The sequence below is a fragment of the Ambystoma mexicanum genome, chromosome 1p (assembly GCF_040938575.1).
Source record: "Ambystoma mexicanum isolate Mex_15411 chromosome 1p, UKY_AmexF1_1, whole genome shotgun sequence".
Lineage (NCBI taxonomy): Eukaryota > Metazoa > Chordata > Amphibia > Caudata > Ambystomatidae > Ambystoma > Ambystoma mexicanum.
Genome location: NC_090921.1, coordinates 98,025,216 through 98,047,637, shown reverse-complemented (window position 1 = coordinate 98,047,637; position 22,422 = coordinate 98,025,216). Strand labels below are relative to the sequence as shown.

Genomic DNA, 22,422 nt, shown 5'->3' with positions numbered 1-22,422 from the left:
GATGAGAAAAATACAAACAAAAAAATCAAGTGAATTTTGGGCACTAATAAAAACTATGAATAGTACATCAAGTACAACGCGGTGCAACGCCGTCTCAGAAGCCAGGTGGATAAACTAACTATCGGTGAATTTGATTGCCCGAACTCTGACATGGCCGGGACGAAGCAAGCGTCAAACACAACTTGGGTGGACGTATCAAACCCTGCTGACATTGAAACGACAATCGAGAAGTTGAAAACATCCAGAGCCCCGGTTTCCAAAAGAATGGTCGGAAGTGACCAGCATGATCTTTGCAGAATGTTGCAAGAAAAAACTGATTCCGGAAACATGGCAGAAAGCAGTCATAGTCCCAGTCTACAAAAAAGGATGCCAAAAAGAACCCGAAAACTATAAGCCGATAGCCTTACAGGTCATAATAGGGAAAATGTACGCAACCCAACTGCTTGACCATTTTAGAACCTGGGAAAAAAATTGCCCTTCAAAAGACAATCTCCAAACGGGCTTTCAAAAGAAACAGCAGTACAGCGATCAAAATCATGTTAATAAACACCATGAAAGCTAAAGTAAAGGAAGGAGCGCCAAAGGTGTATCTGGCTTTCGTGGACCTTTCCAAAGCTTTTGACAGGATCGACCGGAACAAATTGTGGTCGAAACTACATAGCTGGAACTGTCCAAAAAAGGTGCTCGAACCGATAAAAGACCTACACTCTCAGACCAAAATCAGAGTCAAGCTAAACCATCAGGGCACTCTATCAGAGGATATCACGGTGAATAGAGGAGCCAAGCAGGGATGTCCCTTGGCCCCAGCCTTATTCATTGCATTCCTAGGAGATTATCAGCAATCAGAAAGAAAAATAAGGGCCTTCCCTCCAAAAATTGGAAAAACAGAGATACCAAGACTCTTGTATGCCGATGACGTTATTCTGATAGACCAGACAGACCAGACAAAAGTTGGGTTGCCACGAAAACTATCAAATGTGGAGAAAAATATTGAGGAGAAACAGCTTGAGATAAACAAAACTAAAAACAAAATTCTGCCAATCGAGAAAGTACCAACTAAACCAAAGAAACAACAGAACTGGTTTCTTGAGAGCACCAAAATTGAAACCGTAAAGAACATCAAATATCTTGGAGTTCAGATTGACAGCTCAGGAACTGACAAGTCAATGCAAGATCTACTGTGGGAGAAAGCCAAACGCCTAACTTCTCAAACAAGAGCACTAGATAACAAGTTTGGGAAGTTTTCACTAATTCCGGCCATAAACTTTTACAAGACAAAAGAAGTCCCATCTCTGGTATATGGAATGGAAGCCTCTCTATACATCACACGTCCACTCTGGAACAAATTGGAGGGACACGTTTGGAAGGCAGTGTTAGGCCTCCCAAAGTCGACCTCCATGCTGGCCATCAGGCGAGAACTGGGCTTTGTGTCACTAGTGTCTATGGTCGACCAAAGTGCCATGAGACTATACAGGAAAATAATCATGACTGACACACTACGCACGTATAACATCATTAAGGAAGAAATTGAAATAGGACAATGCGAAAAGCCCTAAAAAAATGGGTAAAAACCAGAAAAGATGACCTATCTCAAATAGCCTGCACAGAAAAAGATCTAAAGGAAAATCCTGATCGCATCAAACAAAAATGGAGGAATTGGATTGGATCCTGACAATTGAGAAAGCGGTGGGGAATAAACTTCTAACGCATCTGCCGCCGACTTTCAATATGCTGCAAATACCGCAAAAATACTGTGCGAAATTCCCGGACAAAAGATTGAGAAATCTGTTCATGAAAGCTAGATTAAACCTACTGCTAACTCAAGAGATTACATCTATTCGAGGATCCGCGAGCGACCAGAGATGTTGCCTATGTAAAAATGAACCAGTGGTAGAAACCCTGAAACATCTGGTGATGGACTGTCCGCAAACTAAACAAAACAGAAGCACATACCTCCTACCGCTGATAACAAATCCAGGGATGATACAACCAGACGACCTGTGGAACAGATTGGTCTCTGGCGAAACGACTAGATGGAGGGTGGCGATGGTTAAACTAATAGAACTGGCATTCCAACCACAAATGCCAAGTACGGCGCAGACAAACTGTGAGCCATCATAGTGAGCAGGATGAAGGGGCAATCCTCGGCACCTTTTTATGATAAGCCAGAGAGATTTGACAGCGGTCTGGATTTGAAGTGAAAAGAGAAGTTTTGTAAAAGCGGGTTGAAACCTTGATAAAACTCAGGCTAAACTGAGTAGAAATCAATAAATTAAAATGTTTTTAAAAAAGAGGCGAGGCAACATATCTTGGACTGTTTCACTGATGCTACTAAGGCTGGGAAGGCTAGCTGTTCTTGGTAGAGATATCGGGCAAGGAGATTAATATGAAGGAACATAAACCTATTAAGGAGCAGAGCATTCTGACTTCTATTGTTTGTGAAAATCCAATTTCTCCGTAAAACTGGCCAGCCCTGTAACAAACCCTGTAAAAAACAGAGTGAACACTGACACTTCAGACAAGATCTTGGCATCTTTCTTGATCCCATGTGGAAACTTGTGACACACATGACAACACAAACATTCTTTGGGTAAGATTTATTCTCTTCCTAGTTATTAACAACATGTTTGCCCATCGCATTACAGTTTTCATAGATGCAGCAACAACATGTGAAACAGGTAAGCACTTAAACTCATAACATGACAAAATATATGAGCATCTGTCTGTTCTGATGCTCCTGTTACCCTTTCTTAGTCCTCCAACAGACACTTGATACAGAGTGTGCAGTCCCCCTTCCATAGCAGGATCTATTCTACCGCACATCAAAAATGCCCCATGTAGCCTCTGAATAGCCTGGCACGGTGATGTGTTGCTGGTGGTAGCCAGAGCCTCGAACACTGTCTTTATGTCCATTCTGTAAGTTAATTCAGTGGAGAAGGAGGTGTTACTTCCGGCTTTTAGCACATTCTGGTTTTGTTGAAGGATTTGATATTGGGAAATCATGCCAGACTTCAATGTGCCACCAGGACCAATATTTGGGAGAACATCTCTCATCGTCGGCTCATTGAAGCGATTTGTTGCATTCTGCATTCACAGTTTACAAGCGTCAAAGGTTGCCAAACCCAGGCAAAGTTTCAATCTCAACCCATTATTTGGGTTTGAAGAAGAAATGGGATTATTAATCTTGGATCTATGTGATGACTTTGCTCCTTCATCGCAATATTGTCTGATGATCCACTAGATGCGATAGTTGGAAGTGTTGTGTCTCCGCTGAGAGATGGGTAGGATCCACCATTGGGCACACAATTCTTAAGACCCAACAAATGCTGACATTCTACAAGAGAACGAAGCAAAGAACATGATTAGTGGACTCAAGCATTGGGATGTTCACGTGTACAAAATGAGATTTGGAAAATGAAACATCATTGGCCACGGTCAATGAACAACAGAAGCAGTATGACCCCTTCCCAACAATAACAATACGTAGAATGTTAATATAGCATCTGGTGCACAGAGTGAAATGTGGTAGGTGCCAGCACTTCCTTACAAAGCATCCAATATGGATCTTGTGTGGGAGGTTATTGTGCATTTTAGGTGGGCATGACATACACTGACCATTTGATATTTATTTTACTCACCCAGCAAAGGATGCATGCTCACGTGATTTCCAACTCAGCACCGAGAGTGAGCGACACTTCCTCATCGCTGATCACCACCAAAGACGTGTCGGGAAGTAGGACTCCCACGTCATCGACAAAGACAATGGCGACCTGCATGGAAATACTCTCCTGGTTCTTCACCTCACTTTCCTGTTCCACCTCTCCTTGGTGCACAACCTCTTCTTGCTGTCCCACGTCTCCTTGATGGGACTCCACGTCTTCCTCCTCCTCCTCCTCACTGTCTGACCTGACCACTGCCAGGATGTTCTCAGTTTTCCATGGAACACTGAGGTATTGCTGAACTTTAATGGCAGAACACCTTCTCAGTGGGTCAAAGGTCAACATTTGCTTCATAAAGCAATGGGCTTGAGGAGTGAACCTCTGCCAGTAGCTGGGAACAGGTGAATTGGGTCCTCTCACCTGCCACCAGTACAAATCTTTATAATGTCGGTCTGATGGCAAAGCCCGTTCCCAGGGGAAGAATCCGGTCATGGTTGTCAAAATGAGAACGGCCAAGGCCCAAACATCAAGACTGGGATGTAAGGTGATAGTATTTGGATGTCTGAGGCGACACAGCTCTGGGGCCATATAGGGGTTGATACAGGACATGGCTGTAATGTTAAAGCCAGTCAGGCTTGTGAGTCCAAAGTCACTCAGCTTGACGCAATGGCACTCTGGGTCCATCAGCATGACGTTGTCTGGTTTGATGTCCCTGTGCACAAGCCCCAGGCTGTGCATATAGTCTAAAGCACTGGAGAGCTGCGACACGCACCGCTTCACCATAATTTCTTGGATTCCAACCTGGAGAGGATACGGTAGAAATAAACACATTATTAAATGATATGAAAGCAGGCTGCCCATTATAGAGCCAATGGAAAATAATACCAGACACTGAATTGCATATTTTGTGATTGATTTCCCAGATGTTCCCTGGTCACTGCATCGTTTTGCCCCATCACCACGGTACACATTTTGCTATATATCTCTGTATACCCGGGGAAGACACCTTCTTGTCAGTAGTGTGATGCATATTAGAGGTTAAATATATACAACAGATAGGCATGGTATATACATTTACACCACAAAGAGTGTGATTTAAGATGAATAAGTCAAGGATTGTGACCAATGCAACCAGGCCATGTTCAAGACCTGCCATGAAGATCCTAGTCCCGCCATAAGTGAGCCAAGGAACAGCATGTATGTGAGAATAAATGGTGGTGGATGATTAATTGTGAGGACTAAGACAATTAGAAGAACATCTGCAACAGGTCGGTGCTTAGATGCAGCATGGTTGTATGGTTGTTGTGGATAGATTTCAGGTGTAAAGGAATTCCATTCTTGTGTCAAGACTGAATAGAATGTTTCTGGGATTCTGGTTGAACAGAGGACTACCCTTCCTGAATCTGTGGTGATAGCCTATGTCGTGTGATGTTTTTGGTTGGGTTGAGGAAGTGATGGGTTGCTTACTTTCCATGTCTCAAGTTTAAGCTCATCGTCCTTGATGGTGCTGCGTGAGTTATTGAGCAGGTGCTGTTGGGCATCATTAGGCTGGTGAATGGAATACTGCTTTCTGGGATAGGAGTTGGTCAGCACATCACTTGATATCTTTCACCAAGGAACTTCAGAGAAGCTTCCGAGGGTTGTGTCTCTGATACTCCTCCGGGATTTACGATGGATTGACGAGAGCTGTTTTGCAAGCAAGAAGCGAAAAGGGCAGGTTGTTGCCAGGTTGGTTTGCATTTAATGTGAGGGATAGGTACCTAATCAATTGGAAGCATATTGTTTGTCTGGATGCTGCATTGAATGATATAAGGAGGCTGAGGACTTGGAAATTGGTGTTGAACACTATGAGGGGACTTCTGTGACTTGGATATTTGCAACAAAAGCTAGAAGCTTGACATAGAGTTCTAGATTAGCACTGTAGACTTGGAGAAACTTGACAACGGCTTGTTGTATTGCATTCATTGTCAGGAGAAGGCCATTGTATATTTTGATGATTGTATCAAATGCTAGGATGCGGTTGGTGGCGACTTGAGGGCATGCACTGAATGACAGAAAACAACTGTTGACTGACTGGAAGGTTGCATGGAATGCTCAGTGGCAGCTGTCTGTGGTTTGGACGGTTGAACCAATTTACTGAAGGTTTTTTGCCAATGATTGGTGGGTTGCATAAAATCCAATAAGGGCATAGTTGGGTGTTGATGCCTTGGAGTGTTGTCTTGAATAGCAAGAAGATGTTGATGGCTTGTAGGGTTTTCTTGAATGCTAGGGACACGTTGATGATTTGGATAGTTGCATTGAATATAAGGAAGACATTGATGACTTGGATGATTGTCTTGAATGCCAGGAAGAGGTTGATGTCTTGGAGGGTTGTATTGAACACTAGGAGGATACTGATGACTTGGAGGGTTATATAGGATATATGGAGGGTATTGATGACTTGAAGTATTGTCATGAATGCTAGCAAGAGGTTGATGCCTTCTTTGGTTGTCTTGAATACTAGGCTGTGTTGATTACTTGGAGGGTTTTCTTGAATGCTAGAAAGATGTTGATGACTTGAAGGGTTGCACTGAGTGCTTGGAGAATGTCAATGACTTGAATCGATGCATTGAATACTAGCAGGAATTGCACTTGAGTGGTTTTATGTAGAATGCTAGTTGGACGTTGATGAGTTGGACGTGTACTCATTGTGTATTCACTTTTGAGAAGCAGAAGGATCTTAGTTGTTTTCCAGCAAAACAAACACACACATTTGTATGGATGCTATGACGACGAATCCGGGCTGTTGTCAAAGGACAGTGATAACCCCTGGATTTTATGTTTCCAATCATTTTGCTAAAGACTTAGTTGTGTTCTTTACACTCCAATGCAAGGCATAGAAGTAGAAGTGGGAAAAGATGAGTTGTGTGGGAAGTCCCTTGATATCATGAATCTTTTCCCATTAGTTTGTCCTTAGCAGCATCCTTACCCCTGGTATTAGAAGAGAGTGGAGATTCCCAGCAGGTGCCACTTCCTGAGCAAACACGAAGTGGTCAACGGTCTGCCATGCTGCCATAAGGGTGCTTATGATGTTAGGGTGGGCACCGAGGACCACAGACACGCTGAATTCCAGGAGAAATGCATCCCGCTGTCGGGGGGGATTCTGCCGGGGTCGGCCGGGCCGTCCGCAGACCTCCGGGCAGGGAGGCCCCAACTCCTCCCGTGTATATCTCGGATCGAGACAGAGTATGAGGCACACACAAGGAGCAAGGCAACTTCTGTCGTTTATTATGCAAACGGCAGGGATGGGTCAAGGAGCGTACGCGTTCGTCCTGACACACACACAATAGTGGGGCTCGCAGGCCCTTTTTACTACATTATGACGCGCTACTTGCGTCATTCCAAAAAGTTACCAAAAGAACCTATCGCCACTCTTGATTGGTTGCTCGAGTGGTGGGGTTAGTATAGTACGCATATAGAGAATGATATTAGTGGTTAAGATGTAGTCAGGTGGTATATCTGGGTTGTCCCTACAATTAGATACATAAGAATTGTTACATGAAGACCCCTGAGGATTGGCTAACGTTACTGACGTCTGAGATAAGAACCTCATGTTCTGATTGGTGCATCCGTGAGCTCCCCAGCCTGGGACCACCGTTGTTCCCAGCACACGGTGCACCTGTGGTTGCAACAGTGTTTCAATATGGGTACGTGCAGGCAATGTGAGGATTTATTCATAGGTGGGAGACTGACCGTTCCCACTGTAGCAGGTGTCCATTGAGCCTTTCAAGTGTGTCGGCCTGCGTCTCGTAGCGAGGTACCCAGACGCCTTTTCTCTCCTGGGTTTTGGCATCTCGTCAGGTTCGGCTTGGTCACGTGGGGAGGGACCGTGTTTGAGGCATAATTCTGCACAATTAATATTGTTTTTCCACTGTATGTCTGGTTTAATTTGCAGATATGATTTTAACATTGGTACGTGGAGTGCGAGGTTGCAACATCGTGCCTTTGAAGATTTGTTTCTTGACTGTGGGTTTGCAACATTACGACCTTGGCTAGTTGCTCCACTGGGTTCTTTCTGCAGGCTCAGCAACCTGACTTTTGCTTTGTTAATGTCCACGGGAACTCTTGCTTGAGGCCTACTTGGGCCTGGTGCACGAGTAATCCATTTAGTGCATGGATGCTTTAGGTTATAGTGGCATACAGTTTCATGGCCAGTATCGTGTTTCCATTATATCTCTCATGATGGTAACGGGTTTCAAGAGAAGCGTGAGCAAGCGTTATAAATGAGCTCATGGTGCGTCTTGCGTTTCTGCATTCTGAAAGCCTATGTAAAAATAATAAAGATGCACGTCCGTGAATAAGCCTGTCGCCTACGTCAGAGCACTGAGTATGTTCTTCGTGTAGATTGGTGTGGAAATGTTCAGCGTGTATAATAGTTCAGCGGTGCTTCCCGTTATCTAGGTCGTCATGGCATCTCTAACGATGTGTAGATTTCAGTCTAGTTGGTCCGTGCCGCAGGTGTCGGCATGGCCAGTGCGGGCTGTTGGGCAGGCAGATGGACACATCCGTATGTTTCTGTACCAGGGTATTTGGTCATCTGGTAAATGGGCAAACTCTTCTCGTGGCGGGTGTCTGGGCCGCGACCCTCTAGGCCAAGCGCGAGAGGTGAAGGACGGGAGTCTGGTTTTCCATTCTCCCACTTCAGTCCCCCCTCTGGTCGACTTGTCGACCACAAACATATCCTTCTCGTTATCTCCTCTTACTCTCCATATCTTGGTTATCCCTCCGAGATGTCCATAATGGTTTACGTGATCTTCAAATGACCAATACATGTATTCGCATGTTCCTCCAGGAGTACAGTACACCCATCTTCCTATGTAGCTCCTAGGGTTCCTTGGGTTCTCGATCTTCACTGATGGTGGGTCTAGATGATTGGCGATGATTTGGGTGCGCAACTTCTCCCTTTCGTGTATTATCACACCTGTGTGCTGGCCGTCATCCGCTGGCATCAAGGGGTGCATTCCCACCATTTCCAGCAACTCATCAGTTGAGCGCGCCTTCCGGGCTTTCCAAAATCTAATTATTATCAGTGCAGCTCCAGCCAAAATAGCACATCCCACTATTATTTTCAGTCCATCTGACAGCCAAGATGGCATCCATGACCATAATAGTGAAAACCAGCTTTTATCCTTGTTTACGCCGTTACTTTCGTCCATCATTTTGGAGTGCATCTGGGCCAATTGTGAAACTGCTTCTGTTAGTGTACCATTGTCGGCATCGTTGGCAGGTATGAACGTGCAGCATGATTGTCCTATCTTTGCACAAACTCCTCCTTCCATTGCTGTGAGAAGGTCCAATACATATCTGTTCTGTAGTGCTACCATCCTTACAGCTCGCAGCTCCTCTTTAATTGCGTTAAACCCATTTACTGTCGAATTTATGGTCATCATTAGTTCCCATCTGGTTATTTGCAGCCATTTTGCGTTTGCGTATGCCTGCAGTCCCGGATGTATTATTGAGGAGAAGAACATTGCTGCTCTGCTGAATAGTCTGTGTTCTGGCGGTATTGAGGTTAGTTCCGTTTCCGACCTTCCCCACAGATAATTTCCTGTTAATGGCTCTCCTTGTCTTTTTCTCCTGTTTAGGACAGTATCATTGCTGTTGGTCCTGTTTTCTTGCTCCTTCTGGAGTGGTGCAGATCTCTTTCTTCTCCTGTCTCCTTCATCCATTTTCGGAAATTTCGCCACATCGACATGCTTCTTAGGTACCACTAGTGATGGTACATTGACGTGTACCATTGTGCACACACCACTCCACAGGGGAGGCAGTGTATGATATGCCTTTTCTCCGCAGGCCCAATAATGGTCCATTATTACTGCTGTTCCCGCTCCCCCCTCAGGTAACTCCATCACACTTGCACAATTGGTGTTATATCCCACGTCCACCTCTCCTTTATGCTGGTAACATACTTTGGGCGCAGTCAATGGTAATATAGTTATCGGGTCTTCATCTTCTTCTACCCACGTGAGCATTGGTACATACTTGATCCATGTCGTCCAACATCGATGATTGTGTGTCTCGATGGTTGAGATAGTTTCTTTTGTTACCATGTTGCTGCCAACCACTCCTATCTCCCAGCTGGTACCCAGGAACACCTTTCCTGTTATCGTCAGTAATGGCCTCTCCCAGCATCCTTGTTTACCCGGAACTTCCGTGGCGTACCAATCACATGGTAGATACTGCAGTGTTACCTTCTTTGTTTCTCCTTTTTCAGGGCCACTTGTTATGTATCTGAATGCTTCAGCATGTAAACTGGTCTTGTGATAACTCAGATAGGTCTTGAGGAAGTTGTTTTCATATGGGTATGAGTCTCGTGTTTTCCATGTCATGTGCACTACTGTTCCTTGGAATCTTCCTTTCGTTTGGAACAGGGCCAAATATATTATGCACTGTGCTGTTTTTTCATCTATTTCTGTGGCAACAAATGTTCGTGAAGCGCTCATGGCGTATGGTATTAATGAGCAAACGTAACAGCTATCCTCAGTTGTCTGCTTACCAATGCGGGTCATGTGCTGGTACCATATGTTGTTTGTGACGTGTGCTGAATCTTGTACATAATTATCAATACCTTTATTGTCTGAGTATGTGCTGCGTTTAACTTTATTTCGCTTTTGTTCATTGTTACTGTTACCACCTGACGTAACACCTGTTGCAGCAGGGAGGTGGGGTACATTAGGTTTGGGTGCAGCAAAAAAACTCATAGCATAGCTGTACTGCCATACAGAGGCAGCCAAAACTCCGGTGATCATAAAAATCCCTATTATTTTTATTACATATGCTAACCTCACCGACATTTTTGCTCTTACCTTGCTGCAGTCCTGGCAGCGTATTCTTGCGACGTTAAAGTTGCCCGCCTAAAAATTCTCAAAAAGTGCTTGTTATTAAATGTTAGTTTTGTTTCATTAAGCTCTCCCTATCAAATAGTCATTCAGTGCCCAGGTGAAGAGTTGCTCCCACGCTACTCTAAGTGATCGGTCTCTCAAGACCGGCAAGTATGGGCGGAGGTGGGGCATGTAATTTTCTATGGCCAGGAGGAAGGCCGTGTAGTATACACGTACCCTTTTCTTTTTTAAGTATGTTGGCCTTTTTATTTCGTATACAAATTGGTGTGACAATTCTTCTGGGTAACTATCGTCTGGCAGCACCATCTACGCCTGCACACTGAATTTGTTAGATAACTTTTCTTAACAATACAATATTACGCAGCTCCTGTATGTGCGAGAGAAAAAGAGAACATTCACGTGTTTACATGTGTATTGGTGCAAGCGAAGTCCTTAGTTTTTATTACAATTGTATTTAGTAGTCAATGGGGGGGGGTTTGCTCAGATGGTGGGAGCAGTTTTACTCTTTGAACGTGTGACCATGGGGTGGGCAGTGTGGGGATCACCCCCTTCTTCGTCCGTTATTCTCTCCGAGGGGACAATTGGGTCGTTGTCTGTGGTTGTGTTTTCTTCCGCTGCCGGGGATGTTGTTGGCGTTTTTCCAATGGACCTGTCGTTGGCGCTGGGGCGGGTCTGCAGTTTGTAGATTTTTACATCATGCAGGTGGTTCCACGCACGCTTATCCTTTAGTTTTACTGCTCTTGTTGATACGTCCTCTACTAAATGGGGGCCAGTGAACCTCTGCTGGTTCCACTTTCTATTAAAATTTCGAAGTAGTACGTGGTCACCTTTGGCAAGTTGGCACAAGTTCTCCTTTCCCAATTCTGTATTTTCGTCTATTTCTTGGTTGCTGGTGGACCCGCCCCGTGTGCGCTCGAGCTGTTGAGACACAAACACAACGCTAGTAATCAAAGAAGACACATATTGATACATTTCATCACCTAACACATTCGCAGAACTTTCTTGGTCGGTGAATGCCCTTGACGTTGGTGTTAGGGGAAGGCGCATTTGGCGTCCAGTAACCACCTCGTGTGGGGTGAGGTGGTGGTCGGACCCTGGCCTGTTTCTAAGTTCGAACAGTGCTAACGGAAGGCAATACAACCAACTTTTCTTTGTTGTTTGCTGTATTTTAGCAATTGCCTCCTTCAATAGGCCATTCAGGCGTTCACATACACCATTGGCCTGTGGGTGGTACGCACATGCAAATTTGTGTTTAATGTTCAGTAGGGATGTGATATGCTGGAACATTTCATTTGCGAAATGGGGTCCGTTGTCTGATCTTAACACCTCGCACACTCCCCACCTGGGGAATACCTCCCTTACTATAAATTTGGCTGCTCTAAACGCATCAGGGTGTGAACAGGGCCCTGCTTCGATCCACCTAGAAAATGGGCATACTACTACTATCATGTATCTATTGCCTTGACAAATGTTGATCATATCAACATAGTCAATGTGGAGGTGCCGAAAAGGTCCTTCTGGTCGGGGTATGGTACCTCTTATCACCTTTAAAGTATGACCGGCCGTGAACTGTTGACACGTAAGGCAATTGCTGATAAACTTTGACACATGGGATGTTAACTCGGGACAGAACCAATCTTCTCTAATTCGTGCTGCTATTATTTCTTTGCCTGTATGGGCAGGGTGATGTAATTGGTTCAAGGCGGTATTTAACAATGCCAATGGTATTACAACTTTCCCAGTGCCACCCTGGCGCCATAGTGCGTCGGTTGGTGACATTGTGCATCCTCTTTTCACCCATACTTCTTTTTCGGCCATTGGTGCAGCCGCTTGTAACTCCATAATCTGGGTGGCTGGGAGATGGGTGTACCCTTCTTTTATTAACATCTCCCTCGCTATTCCCCTCCCTCTCCCTCTCTGTGAGTCTGTGGGGTTCCATATCTCACCAAAATATGCAGCATATTTTGCATGTGCGTCTGCTGCTGCATTTCCTTTTGATATATAGTCTTCTCCATTGGTGTGTGCTGTGCATTTTACTAGGGCTAGTTCTTGGGGATCGTTTATTACTTCAATTAGTTCAGCCAACAAGAGGGCATGTTGTACTGGAGTTCCGTCAGCTCTCCTAAACCCTCTTCTTCTCCACTTTGATAGCCCTGAGTGGACAGTGGATGTAACATATGCACTGTCGGAATATATAGTAACTTTTTTATCAAAACTTTCCTTTAGTGCCAATATGAGTGCAACCAGTTCCGCCGCTTGAGCAGAGTAATGCTGTGGTAATTGTACACACTTAATAGCCACACACACTGGCGCTTCCATCATTTGTACTACTGCTGCCCCAGTCCTCCTTATCCCGTCTCCTTGATCAATAGTTGATGACCCATCAATAAACAAAAGCTCACCTCCCTCTAGTGCGTTTTCTTCAACTTTCCTAGTACATGAGTACATCTCAGTTACTTGGGTGCAGTCGTGGGCGTAATCTCCCTCTTCAATTACTTCTGCTAGGAACCTTGCAGGGTTAACCGTGCTACATCTAACAATTGCCAGTTCAGCTTTGGACAAAATAATCTCATAACCTGTTGCCCTCTGTGTCGTCAGTGTGGACTTAGGTTTATTCAATATCGCAAATAGTGCATGTTCTACAAATAGTGTAGTTGGACACCCCATAGTTATTGATGATGCTTTTTCTACTGCAAATGCAGCTGCAGCAAGACCTTGTTCGCAAGAGAATTGTCCTAACATTATTGGATCTAAGTGACCGCTGTAAAATGCTACTGGTTTATAGCCCATGCTAGTCTTTTGGGCCAATACTGCTTTCATTACTGCTGAGTCGCAATGTGAAAATATAAAAAATCGTCGCTCATAGTCTGGGGATGCTAGTACTGGAGCAGTTGATATTGCTTCTTTTAATTCATCAAATGCCTCCTTCATTTCCATAGTCCATCCCAACTTTTTCTCCCCTTTATTTGCTTCCTTCAAACCCTCAAGCAGGGGTCCTATGTAAGAGCTGTAATCAAATACCCATGCTCTACAGTAGTTGCACAGTCCCAGAAATTGCTGCAGTTCTCTTACAGTCTGTGGCACGGGAGTGCCTGATATTGCCTGTGCTCTTTGTGGTGCAATCCTTCTTCCATATTGTGATATCAGTTGGCCAATGTAAAGTACCTGTTCCTGACAGTATTGTATCTTTTCCATGTCTACCTTCTACCCCTTTTCAGCCAATATCGTCAACATTTTTAATGAGTCCTCTCTACATTTATCTTCATTTGTACTGCAAATTATTATGTCATCCACATACTGTAACACTGTGCTTTCCAACTCAACGTTACCCAAATCCATCTGTATTACCCTATTGAAAATTGAAGGTGATTCACAATATCCCTGTGGTAATCTGGTATGTTTCCACTTCCTATTTCGGTAAGTGAAGCTTGTCAAGTCTTGTGAGTCTGGGTGTAATGGTATTGAGAAAAAAGCATTTTTAAGGTCAATCACTGTAAACCGTGATGCTTCTGCTGGAATGCCACACAAAATTGTGGCCGGGTTTGCTGTTACTGGATACTCTGCTTCTACTATGTTGTTCAACGGTCTGAGGTCCTGTATGAACCGCCAAGACCCTCCTTTAGCCTTGCGCACCGGGTACACAGCTGTGTTGCATGGGGATTCTGAGGGGACCAATATGCCATTGTTTATAAGGGCTGTTATGGTTTCGTATATGCCCTCATCTGCCTCTCTTGACAATGGGTATTGTTTCACTCTTGGTAGTATGGCACCCTTTTTTAATTTTATCCTTACACCCCCTATGCTTTTAATGCATCCTACATCATAAGGGCTAATAGTCCATAATGATTTTGGCACCTTTGACATATCTTCTTTAAAAAATGGGACTGGTGTGCCAGCGGGTGCCTCAAGTGCCATTGCAATTTTCTGTGCCACTTGTTTGTGAGCCACTGTTAGCCACATTTCTACACTCATCATGAACACCATTTCATTTTCCTCCTTTTCTTCTGAAAACAACTCTTCATCTGACACCTGGGTCAGCCTACATCCTTCTGCTAGTGCTATCACCGCCCTCCATGCTCTCCCTTCTTTATCTTGGGCGTGCACAGCAACATAATCAGCTGTTGCAATAATGCTCTCAATGTCCACTGCAAGGACCTTCCCTTCCAGTTCATTAGCTGGTGTTTCTGGTCGGAATAGATAGGCTGCTGGTCTCCTCCATATTTTCCCTCCTATCCCTGGCATCCATGCAAATGCCATGTCTGTTCCGTACTGGAATAGCTCGCCGTCTACCGGCTCCGCCCTGATCGCTATCTGTCCACAGTATGCTTGCAAAATCTGTCGTGCTGCAAGCATGTTAATCCCTGGAGTAGAGCAAATTATGCCATCCTCTGTAAAGGAGATCGTCATATTTAATCTGTTCATTATGTCCCTCCCCAGTATGTTTACTGGTGAGGCACTATAATACAAAAGTGGTACTGACAGATCGTAATCTCCAATAGATAGCGGAACGTTATCAGTAAATGGAACCAACCCTTTAGCCCCAGAAAACCCTTGTGTGTTCATGGCTTCGCCTGACATCTTAAACTTACCTTCCCTTATGCAAGACCGGGTTGCCCCGGTGTCAACAAGGAATGATAATTTTTTGTCACCTATCGTTACCTCTATGCGTGGCTCCTCCGCACTATTAGGTGTTACTGACAGGATGGGACACACCAAGGCCGTCTGTGGGCTGTCCTATTGGGGGTACAATGACTGGCCATTCCCTGTGTAAGGGTTGTGCCCCAACACCGTCACCCCACCCAATTGCGTTCGTTCAGGTTGTGGTGGTGGTTGTATTAACGCTGCACCAGTTACTTGTGGCAGGTATTGTTTTATTTGTTGTTGTGGTAGGGAATAGTGTTGGTCACTCCCTTGTGGTGACATCTGCTGTGGTTGTATGCCCTGCTGTTCTTGTGATGTCCTATGTTGTGCTTGTTCGTTCCATGCTGGTGTTCCTGGCCTGACCCTGCATGTACGTGACATGTGTCCTAATAGTCCGCAGCTCCAACACACGGGTGGTTCCCTGTTTTGCCATGGGAAGTTCCCTGTGTTGTCCTGGTATACTGGTTGCCCTGTCTGGTAGTTATTTCTGAGTCCCCCAGCCTGTTGTTGGGTATTATATCCGTATCCTCTTCCCCTCATAAACCCTCCTCTCCCCCTATTATAATTATAATACCCAGCTCCTTGCATTGGGTACCCTCCTCCCATGTTCTGTGCGTGTGATTGCAGAGGCAGCACTTGCTCTATTACCTCTTGTGGAGGCGCTATTTGAGCTGGATTTTGTGCAGCCACTACTTGCGTTGGGCTTTGGGCCATTGGTGTTTGCGCAGTTATTAGTGCCCCTTCCATGGTATATTTAGTAAGTTTTTTCTGTACTAATTTGGCCTCTTCTGTTTTCCTGTCCTCTTCCTTTTGTTTCATTTTTCCTTGCCATGTTCTACAGTGATGTACTATAGTCAGTTGTATTTCCGGCCATGGTTTTGCTTCCATCCCCACTACTTTCTTTAATTGTCTCTGAACTCCTTCTGGGAGCCCTTGTACTAGTATATGATAAAATATGGCTGGTGTTTTGTCCCATTGTTCTCTAGTTTCCATGCGCCACTTCTCTTGAATATCCTGGATATAATCAACAGGATCCTCGTTCTCACCCATCTTACGGGAAGTAATGGCTCCTATGTCTGATGTGTCTGGGTACTGCACTCTTAGTGCCTGCCATAGCGCATGTCTGCAGTTTGCAAATGGTGCCCCATCATGCGATGTGTTTGTTATTGTTACCCCATGGAATCCCGCTCTTTTCCAAATGTCATCCGCTCTATCCCCTAATATTGATATTAACAGGCCCTTAACATCTCCCACTGCTAGTTTCTGTCCTGCGGTGTGTTTTTCCATTTCATATATCCATTTACCCGCACCTCCACTTAATGATGGGAGCCTACATTTTATGTTTTCCTTATCCGTATGTTTCCAAGGTACATATTGTGGTCTAACCCCTCCTCTCTCCAGCAGTGGCATTACATTCTGTCTTGTGTCATCCTTTATGCTCCATGATGTTAACTCTTCACACCCCTCCTCTTCCCCCATTCCTTTTACTACTTCAAATCCTTCCTTACTACCTCTTCTCCTACCTCCCTCTTCTTCCTTTCCCCTTTTTTCATCCTTTCCTGTGTTCAATATTGGCACGTCTGTTTGCCTGTCTTGCCTGCGACTAGGGAGGTCCCTAAGCCGACATGCATAAGGTGTAACTTCGTCCATGAAGGGTGCGAGCTTTATTCTGTGCAGAGAGCGTGCAGTTGTTGAACATGTGGGGTGTGGCGTTAGAGAGCGTGATGGTGATGTGGGTGGCGTGTGTTGGTTGGTGAGCGTCGGTGGCGTGTGTTCGTTAGTTTGTGTTTCTCCCATTCTTTTCACTTCCTCCTTACTTCTCTCCAGCTCCTCCCATCTTCTACTCACCCATGGCGAATCTATGTTTGTTCTAGTGAGGTATAGCTTATCTAAGCTTTCCCTTTCACTCTTCCTTCCATCCTCACTACAAAAATCATTCATAAATTGCGCCCCCCACTCTGCCTTTTTTCCTTTTATTGTTACAGTTTTTAAGTCTATTAGGTCTCCCTCTTCCTTTCCGTTGTTACCACCTGTTCCCCTTAGTGCTGACGTTGTTGCTACCTCTCTATTTTTATATACTTCTCCCCATCTTTCACTCTCCCTCTTACTCTCTTCTCTCTCCCCTTCACTCCTCTCCTCCATCTCCCTACTATTTTCCTCTCTTTTCCTTTTTAATTCCTCCATTACTTCGTTGCTCATCTGTTCCAATATCCTTTCATCCTCTCTCCTCCTTTCCCATTTCACCCTTTCTCTTTCTACTATACTCTCTATTACCTTCCCCTCTTCATATTTTTTAGCTGTCTCTGATATTATCCTCCTCCTCCATATTTCCATTTCTTTTTCATTTTCTTCTTCTTCCTTCTTCTTCTCCCTCATCACTACTCTTGATACCCTTTCTGCTGCTGCTTTTACCCTTACAGCTTCCCTCTTTCTCTCCTCACTTTGCTCCCTTAATTTTTCCAATTCGTCCTTACCTTCTTTCCTTTTCCTCACTCTCTCTCTTTCCTCCCCCTCAAGTTGTTTTATCAGTTCATTCTGCTCATCCCTTAGTTTAGCTAATCTTTCCTCCAAAATCTCTTCCTTCTGCCGTAGCAGCTCCTCTCCCCTCATTTCACTCTCTCTTTCACTATCCTCGTTTGTTCTCTTTACCGCCTCCCTTTCCTCTCCAGTTAGTGATCCTCGTAATTTCAACAATATCTGTGCAGCTACCCACTCATCGTTTCCTATCTCTACAGTCTGCTCTTCTCTCCTCCCGTCCCCCATTGGTATCTTTCCATGAGCCACATATGGTGGAGGGCTGTATGCCGGGTTTGAGTATCCTTCAGCCGCCCTTAACTGTCCTTTTATTTCTCCTAATTCTCTTAAAGGGTACAACCCTCCCCCCTCTGTTTTCACTCCCGGTGTTAAGGGTATCTCATTGCTCGGTTCCTGTTTTATGTCAGCTAATTTATCAACCTTTCCTCCACCCAGTTTTTCATTCCCCATATTCTTTGTTCCTTCACTCTCCTTTTCCCCATCCGTTCCTTCTTTCTTAATCTCCTTTTCTTCCGGTGTTTCCCCCATAGTGAACATTCCATTTGGTCCTGGTCTAGACCCCTGGAACATCCTCCATAAGTTAAACACCTCCACATGGTTTGCCAACTTCTTCCCCTTGTATGTATTGTGCAGATGGTTTAATAGTGAATGTTGGGCATATGGGTCAAAGCTACCATTAGGCGGCCATGGTGTCAACATTTTGTTGTCCGTCCCCTGGGTCCACTCTATGCTGTACTTAATTAACTTCTCCCTATGTGGTGGCAGTGTGGTGCATATATGTTGTAGTGGGGTAGTGAGGGTATTCCCCCACCCTCCCAACCCTCTCCCGTATGACATACTAGCGCACCCTTTCTTACCCTTCCCCTTGCTACCAGTTTGCAACATACAACCTTTTATTGCTTACCTTGCCCCGCAAGTGTGGGGACTTACGACAATCCTTTGACAAATTATGCAATGATAATAATCACAAAACAAAAAAGAAAAATTATAAAACAAATATATTTATGATGTTATATTATATTCCTTCCCCTACGGCCCCCTGCGGCCGAAGCGCACGCAGCCCCCTGCAGCTGCGTACCCCTTACGACGATCTTACACAGTCGTCCTTTTTCCCCGTTCTCCTCCCACCTTTACACTTGCCGTGGCCGGCGTTCTCCGTGCGCAGCCACGCCCCCTTCCCCTTCTCCTCTTTGATCCACTCGTTTATCGTTTATCTCCGTGTCCGCTCCTTTATCATGTTTCTCTTCCCCACCAATGTCAAACCCAAAGCTTCTTGTGTTCACGATATCTTACTAAATCCCTACTGGTGACGTCACCTATTTCTTCGAACTACTGGTATATTCGTGTTATGTTCTTTAAATTCAAAATACACTTGCAATCTACCCCGCTAACCCTACAGCTGTCTTCCTGTCTCTCCTGGAACAAGGTAATCTCATCAATACTATAACCGGACTGCGCACGCTGCGTCGCCTCGCGTGTGATACGCCCCTCAACAGGAGGGCTTAACCAGCCAATTATCTTCCGTTTTGGGCAACTACGTAACTAGCCACCGCCCACAGGGAAACGTCATCTACCTATCGAGTTTCTTGCTCGAACAATAGGGAACCTCATCTACCTATCGAGTTTCTTGCTCGAACAATAGGGAACCTCATCTACTCATTGAATGATAAATGTCAAATCGTAGGAAACCACACACACCCACCCTCACACGTAGTCGCGATTTAGGCCAATCAGTGTCTTTCGAGCGGCTGCACGTGATGTTTTCGTGCCCCGCCCCCCTCTTTCGCGTAACGTTAGCTTTTTGTTGCGAGCGTCTGCACGTGTTGTTCTCGTGCCCTGCCCCCCTCTTTCGCGTAACGTTAGCCGCCTTCTCTCGCACTCAATTCACTACCATTCATTCCATTATCATCACTCAATTAAACCTTCACCCCACCTTTTTACAATACCTCCCTCCTCCCTTATTTACTTCCGCCCCCTCCCTCACAATTTCGCATTGCTTGTTGTGCGTGTCATGCTCACCAAGTTCCCTCGATGCAGGGCCGCTCGACTGCGTGCACCCCTCCAAGCGGCTCGCCACCTCCCCTCGTCTGGACCACGTCTGGACACTCGCCGACCGCGGGCGGGATACTTCTCAACCGGCTCCCGAGGGCCAATATCCGGATTGCGCTGTCCGGTCCTCTCGCAGCTCCGCGATGGTCCTGTAGTCCTCAGAAGGGGGCAACGGCAGAGGGGGCCGCGCCGCCGGGCCTCCCCGCAACGGGAGTCACTGGAAAAATAAAAAATAAAAGTCGATCGTAAACAGATCTCAGCAGTGCCTCCAACTTGTCGGGGGGGATTCTGCCGGGGTCGGCCGGGCCGTCCGCAGACCTCCGGGCAGGGAGGCCCCAACTCCTCCCGTGTATATCTCGGATCGAGACAGAGTATGAGGCACACACAAGGAGCAAGGCAACTTCTGTCGTTTATTATGCAAACGGCAGGGATGGGTCAAGGAGCGTACGCGTTCGTCCTGACACACACACAATAGTGGGGCTCGCAGGCCCTTTTTACTACATTATGACGCGCTACTTGCGTCATTCCAAAAAGTTACCAAAAGAACCTATCGCCACTCTTGATTGGTTGCTCGAGTGGTGGGGTTAGTATAGTACGCATATAGAGAATGATATTAGTGGTTAAGATGTAGTCAGGTGGTATATCTGGGTTGTCCCTACAATTAGATACATAAGAATTGTTACATGAAGACCCCTGAGGATTGGCTAACGTTACTGACGTCTGAGATAAGAACCTCATGTTCTGATTGGTGCATCCGTGAGCTCCCCAGCCTGGGACCACCGTTGTTCCCAGCACACGGTGCACCTGTGGTTGCAACAGTGTTTCAATATGGGTACGTGCAGGCAATGTGAGGATTTATTCATAGGTGGGAGACTGACCGTTCCCACTGTAGCAGGTGTCCATTGAGCCTTTCAAGTGTGTCGGCCTGCGTCTCGTAGCGAGGTACCCAGACGCCTTTTCTCTCCTGGGTTTTGGCATCTCGTCAGGTTCGGCTTGGTCACGTGGGGAGGGACCGTGTTTGAGGCATAATTCTGCACAATTAATATTGTTTTTCCACTGTATGTCTGGTTTAATTTGCAGATATGATTTTAACATTGGTACGTGGAGTGCGAGGTTGCAACATCGTGCCTTTGAAGATTTGTTTCTTGACTGTGGGTTTGCAACATTACGACCTTGGCTAGTTGCTCCACTGGGTTCTTTCTGCAGGCTCAGCAACCTGACTTTTGCTTTGTTAATGTCCACGGGAACTCTTGCTTGAGGCCTACTTGGGCCTGGTGCACGAGTAATCCATTTAGTGCATGGATGCTTTAGGTTATAGTGGCATACAGTTTCATGGCCAGTATCGTGTTTCCATTATATCTCTCATGATGGTAACGGGTTTCAAGAGAAGCGTGAGCAAGCGTTATAAATGAGCTCATGGTGCGTCTTGCGTTTCTGCATTCTGAAAGCCTATGTAAAAATAATAAAGATGCACGTCCGTGAATAAGCCTGTCGCCTACGTCAGAGCACTGAGTATGTTCTTCGTGTAGATTGGTGTGGAAATGTTCAGCGTGTATAATAGTTCAGCGGTGCTTCCCGTTATCTAGGTCGTCATGGCATCTCTAACGATGTGTAGATTTCAGTCTAGTTGGTCCGTGCCGCAGGTGTCGGCATGGCCAGTGCGGGCTGTTGGGCAGGCAGATGGACACATCCGTATGTTTCTGTACCAGGGTATTTGGTCATCTGGTAAATGGGCAAACTCTTCTCGTGGCGGGTGTCTGGGCCGCGACCCTCTAGGCCAAGCGCGAGAGGTGAAGGACGGGAGTCTGGTTTTCCATTCTCCCACTTCACCGCTGTGTACCATTCTTTGGGAGAAGCTTCAGAGCAACACTTAGACCTGTTAGAAAAAAAGACCAAAGTAACATCAGGTGATGCGATTATCGCCATCAGTGTTTATACCCAATGGTCATATCTACAAGGATTAATAATCCACTGACAGGACAACATAGATGATCTCCAGTAATGTGAAAACTCACCCACCACTGTAAGGTGCAGGCTGTGGCCCTGGCATAGTCAAAAGACGAAATGCCGGATCAAGCGATAATGCAATATTGCTTACCTGAGTCACGCTGCTTGGCGAGCACCACATGACCGTATGAGCCGCGCCCCAGCTCGTGGACGACGTCAAAGTGCTCTGGGATCTCCCTGTTGACCAGATGCTTCGAGGTGATGGACATCATGTTAACCAGAATGTTTCGTGTGGACGTTGAGGAGTCCATGGGTTTCACCTGTGCCGACCTGGAAACAGAGAACAGTCTCATGAGGGCTTTATGTGCTACATTGACACTTATTGAAAAGTATGACCTCCAGGTCCACCTCGTTTACCCACCTAGTCTGCTCCAGGAACACTGTAGGGTGGGTGGAGCTCCTTCCATCCACAATCACAGGAGGCCATCAGTGTAACATGCAACATGGGGAGGGGACTAGAGTGAATAATGAGGGATGGCACACATATAACCAGCAGCTGGAGAAGGGCTAGGGTCAGGGATGTCATACATGCAACCAGCAGCTGGAGAAGGGATGTCACACACATATCTATTAACTGGGGATGGGGTTAGGGATGGCACACCTATATCCAATAACTGGAGAAGGGCTAGGGTGGGGGATATCAGACATGT

General features: G+C 45.7%; 1 protein-coding gene across 1 annotated transcript in view; it reads right to left on the bottom strand.

The window, feature by feature from the left end:
- Positions 1–3,656: 3,656 nt before the first annotated feature.
- Positions 3,657–22,422, bottom strand: part of LOC138453771 (serine/threonine-protein kinase SBK1-like) — a 47,005-nt gene continuing 28,239 nt past the window's right edge. The window contains exons 2-3 of the mRNA XM_069606951.1: positions 6,628–6,786; positions 3,657–4,460 (exon numbers count right to left, since the gene is read on the bottom strand). Of these exons, the coding sequence (XP_069463052.1) occupies positions 3,657–4,460; positions 6,628–6,786 (963 nt within the window). The remainder of the gene's footprint in view (positions 4,461–6,627; positions 6,787–22,422) is intronic.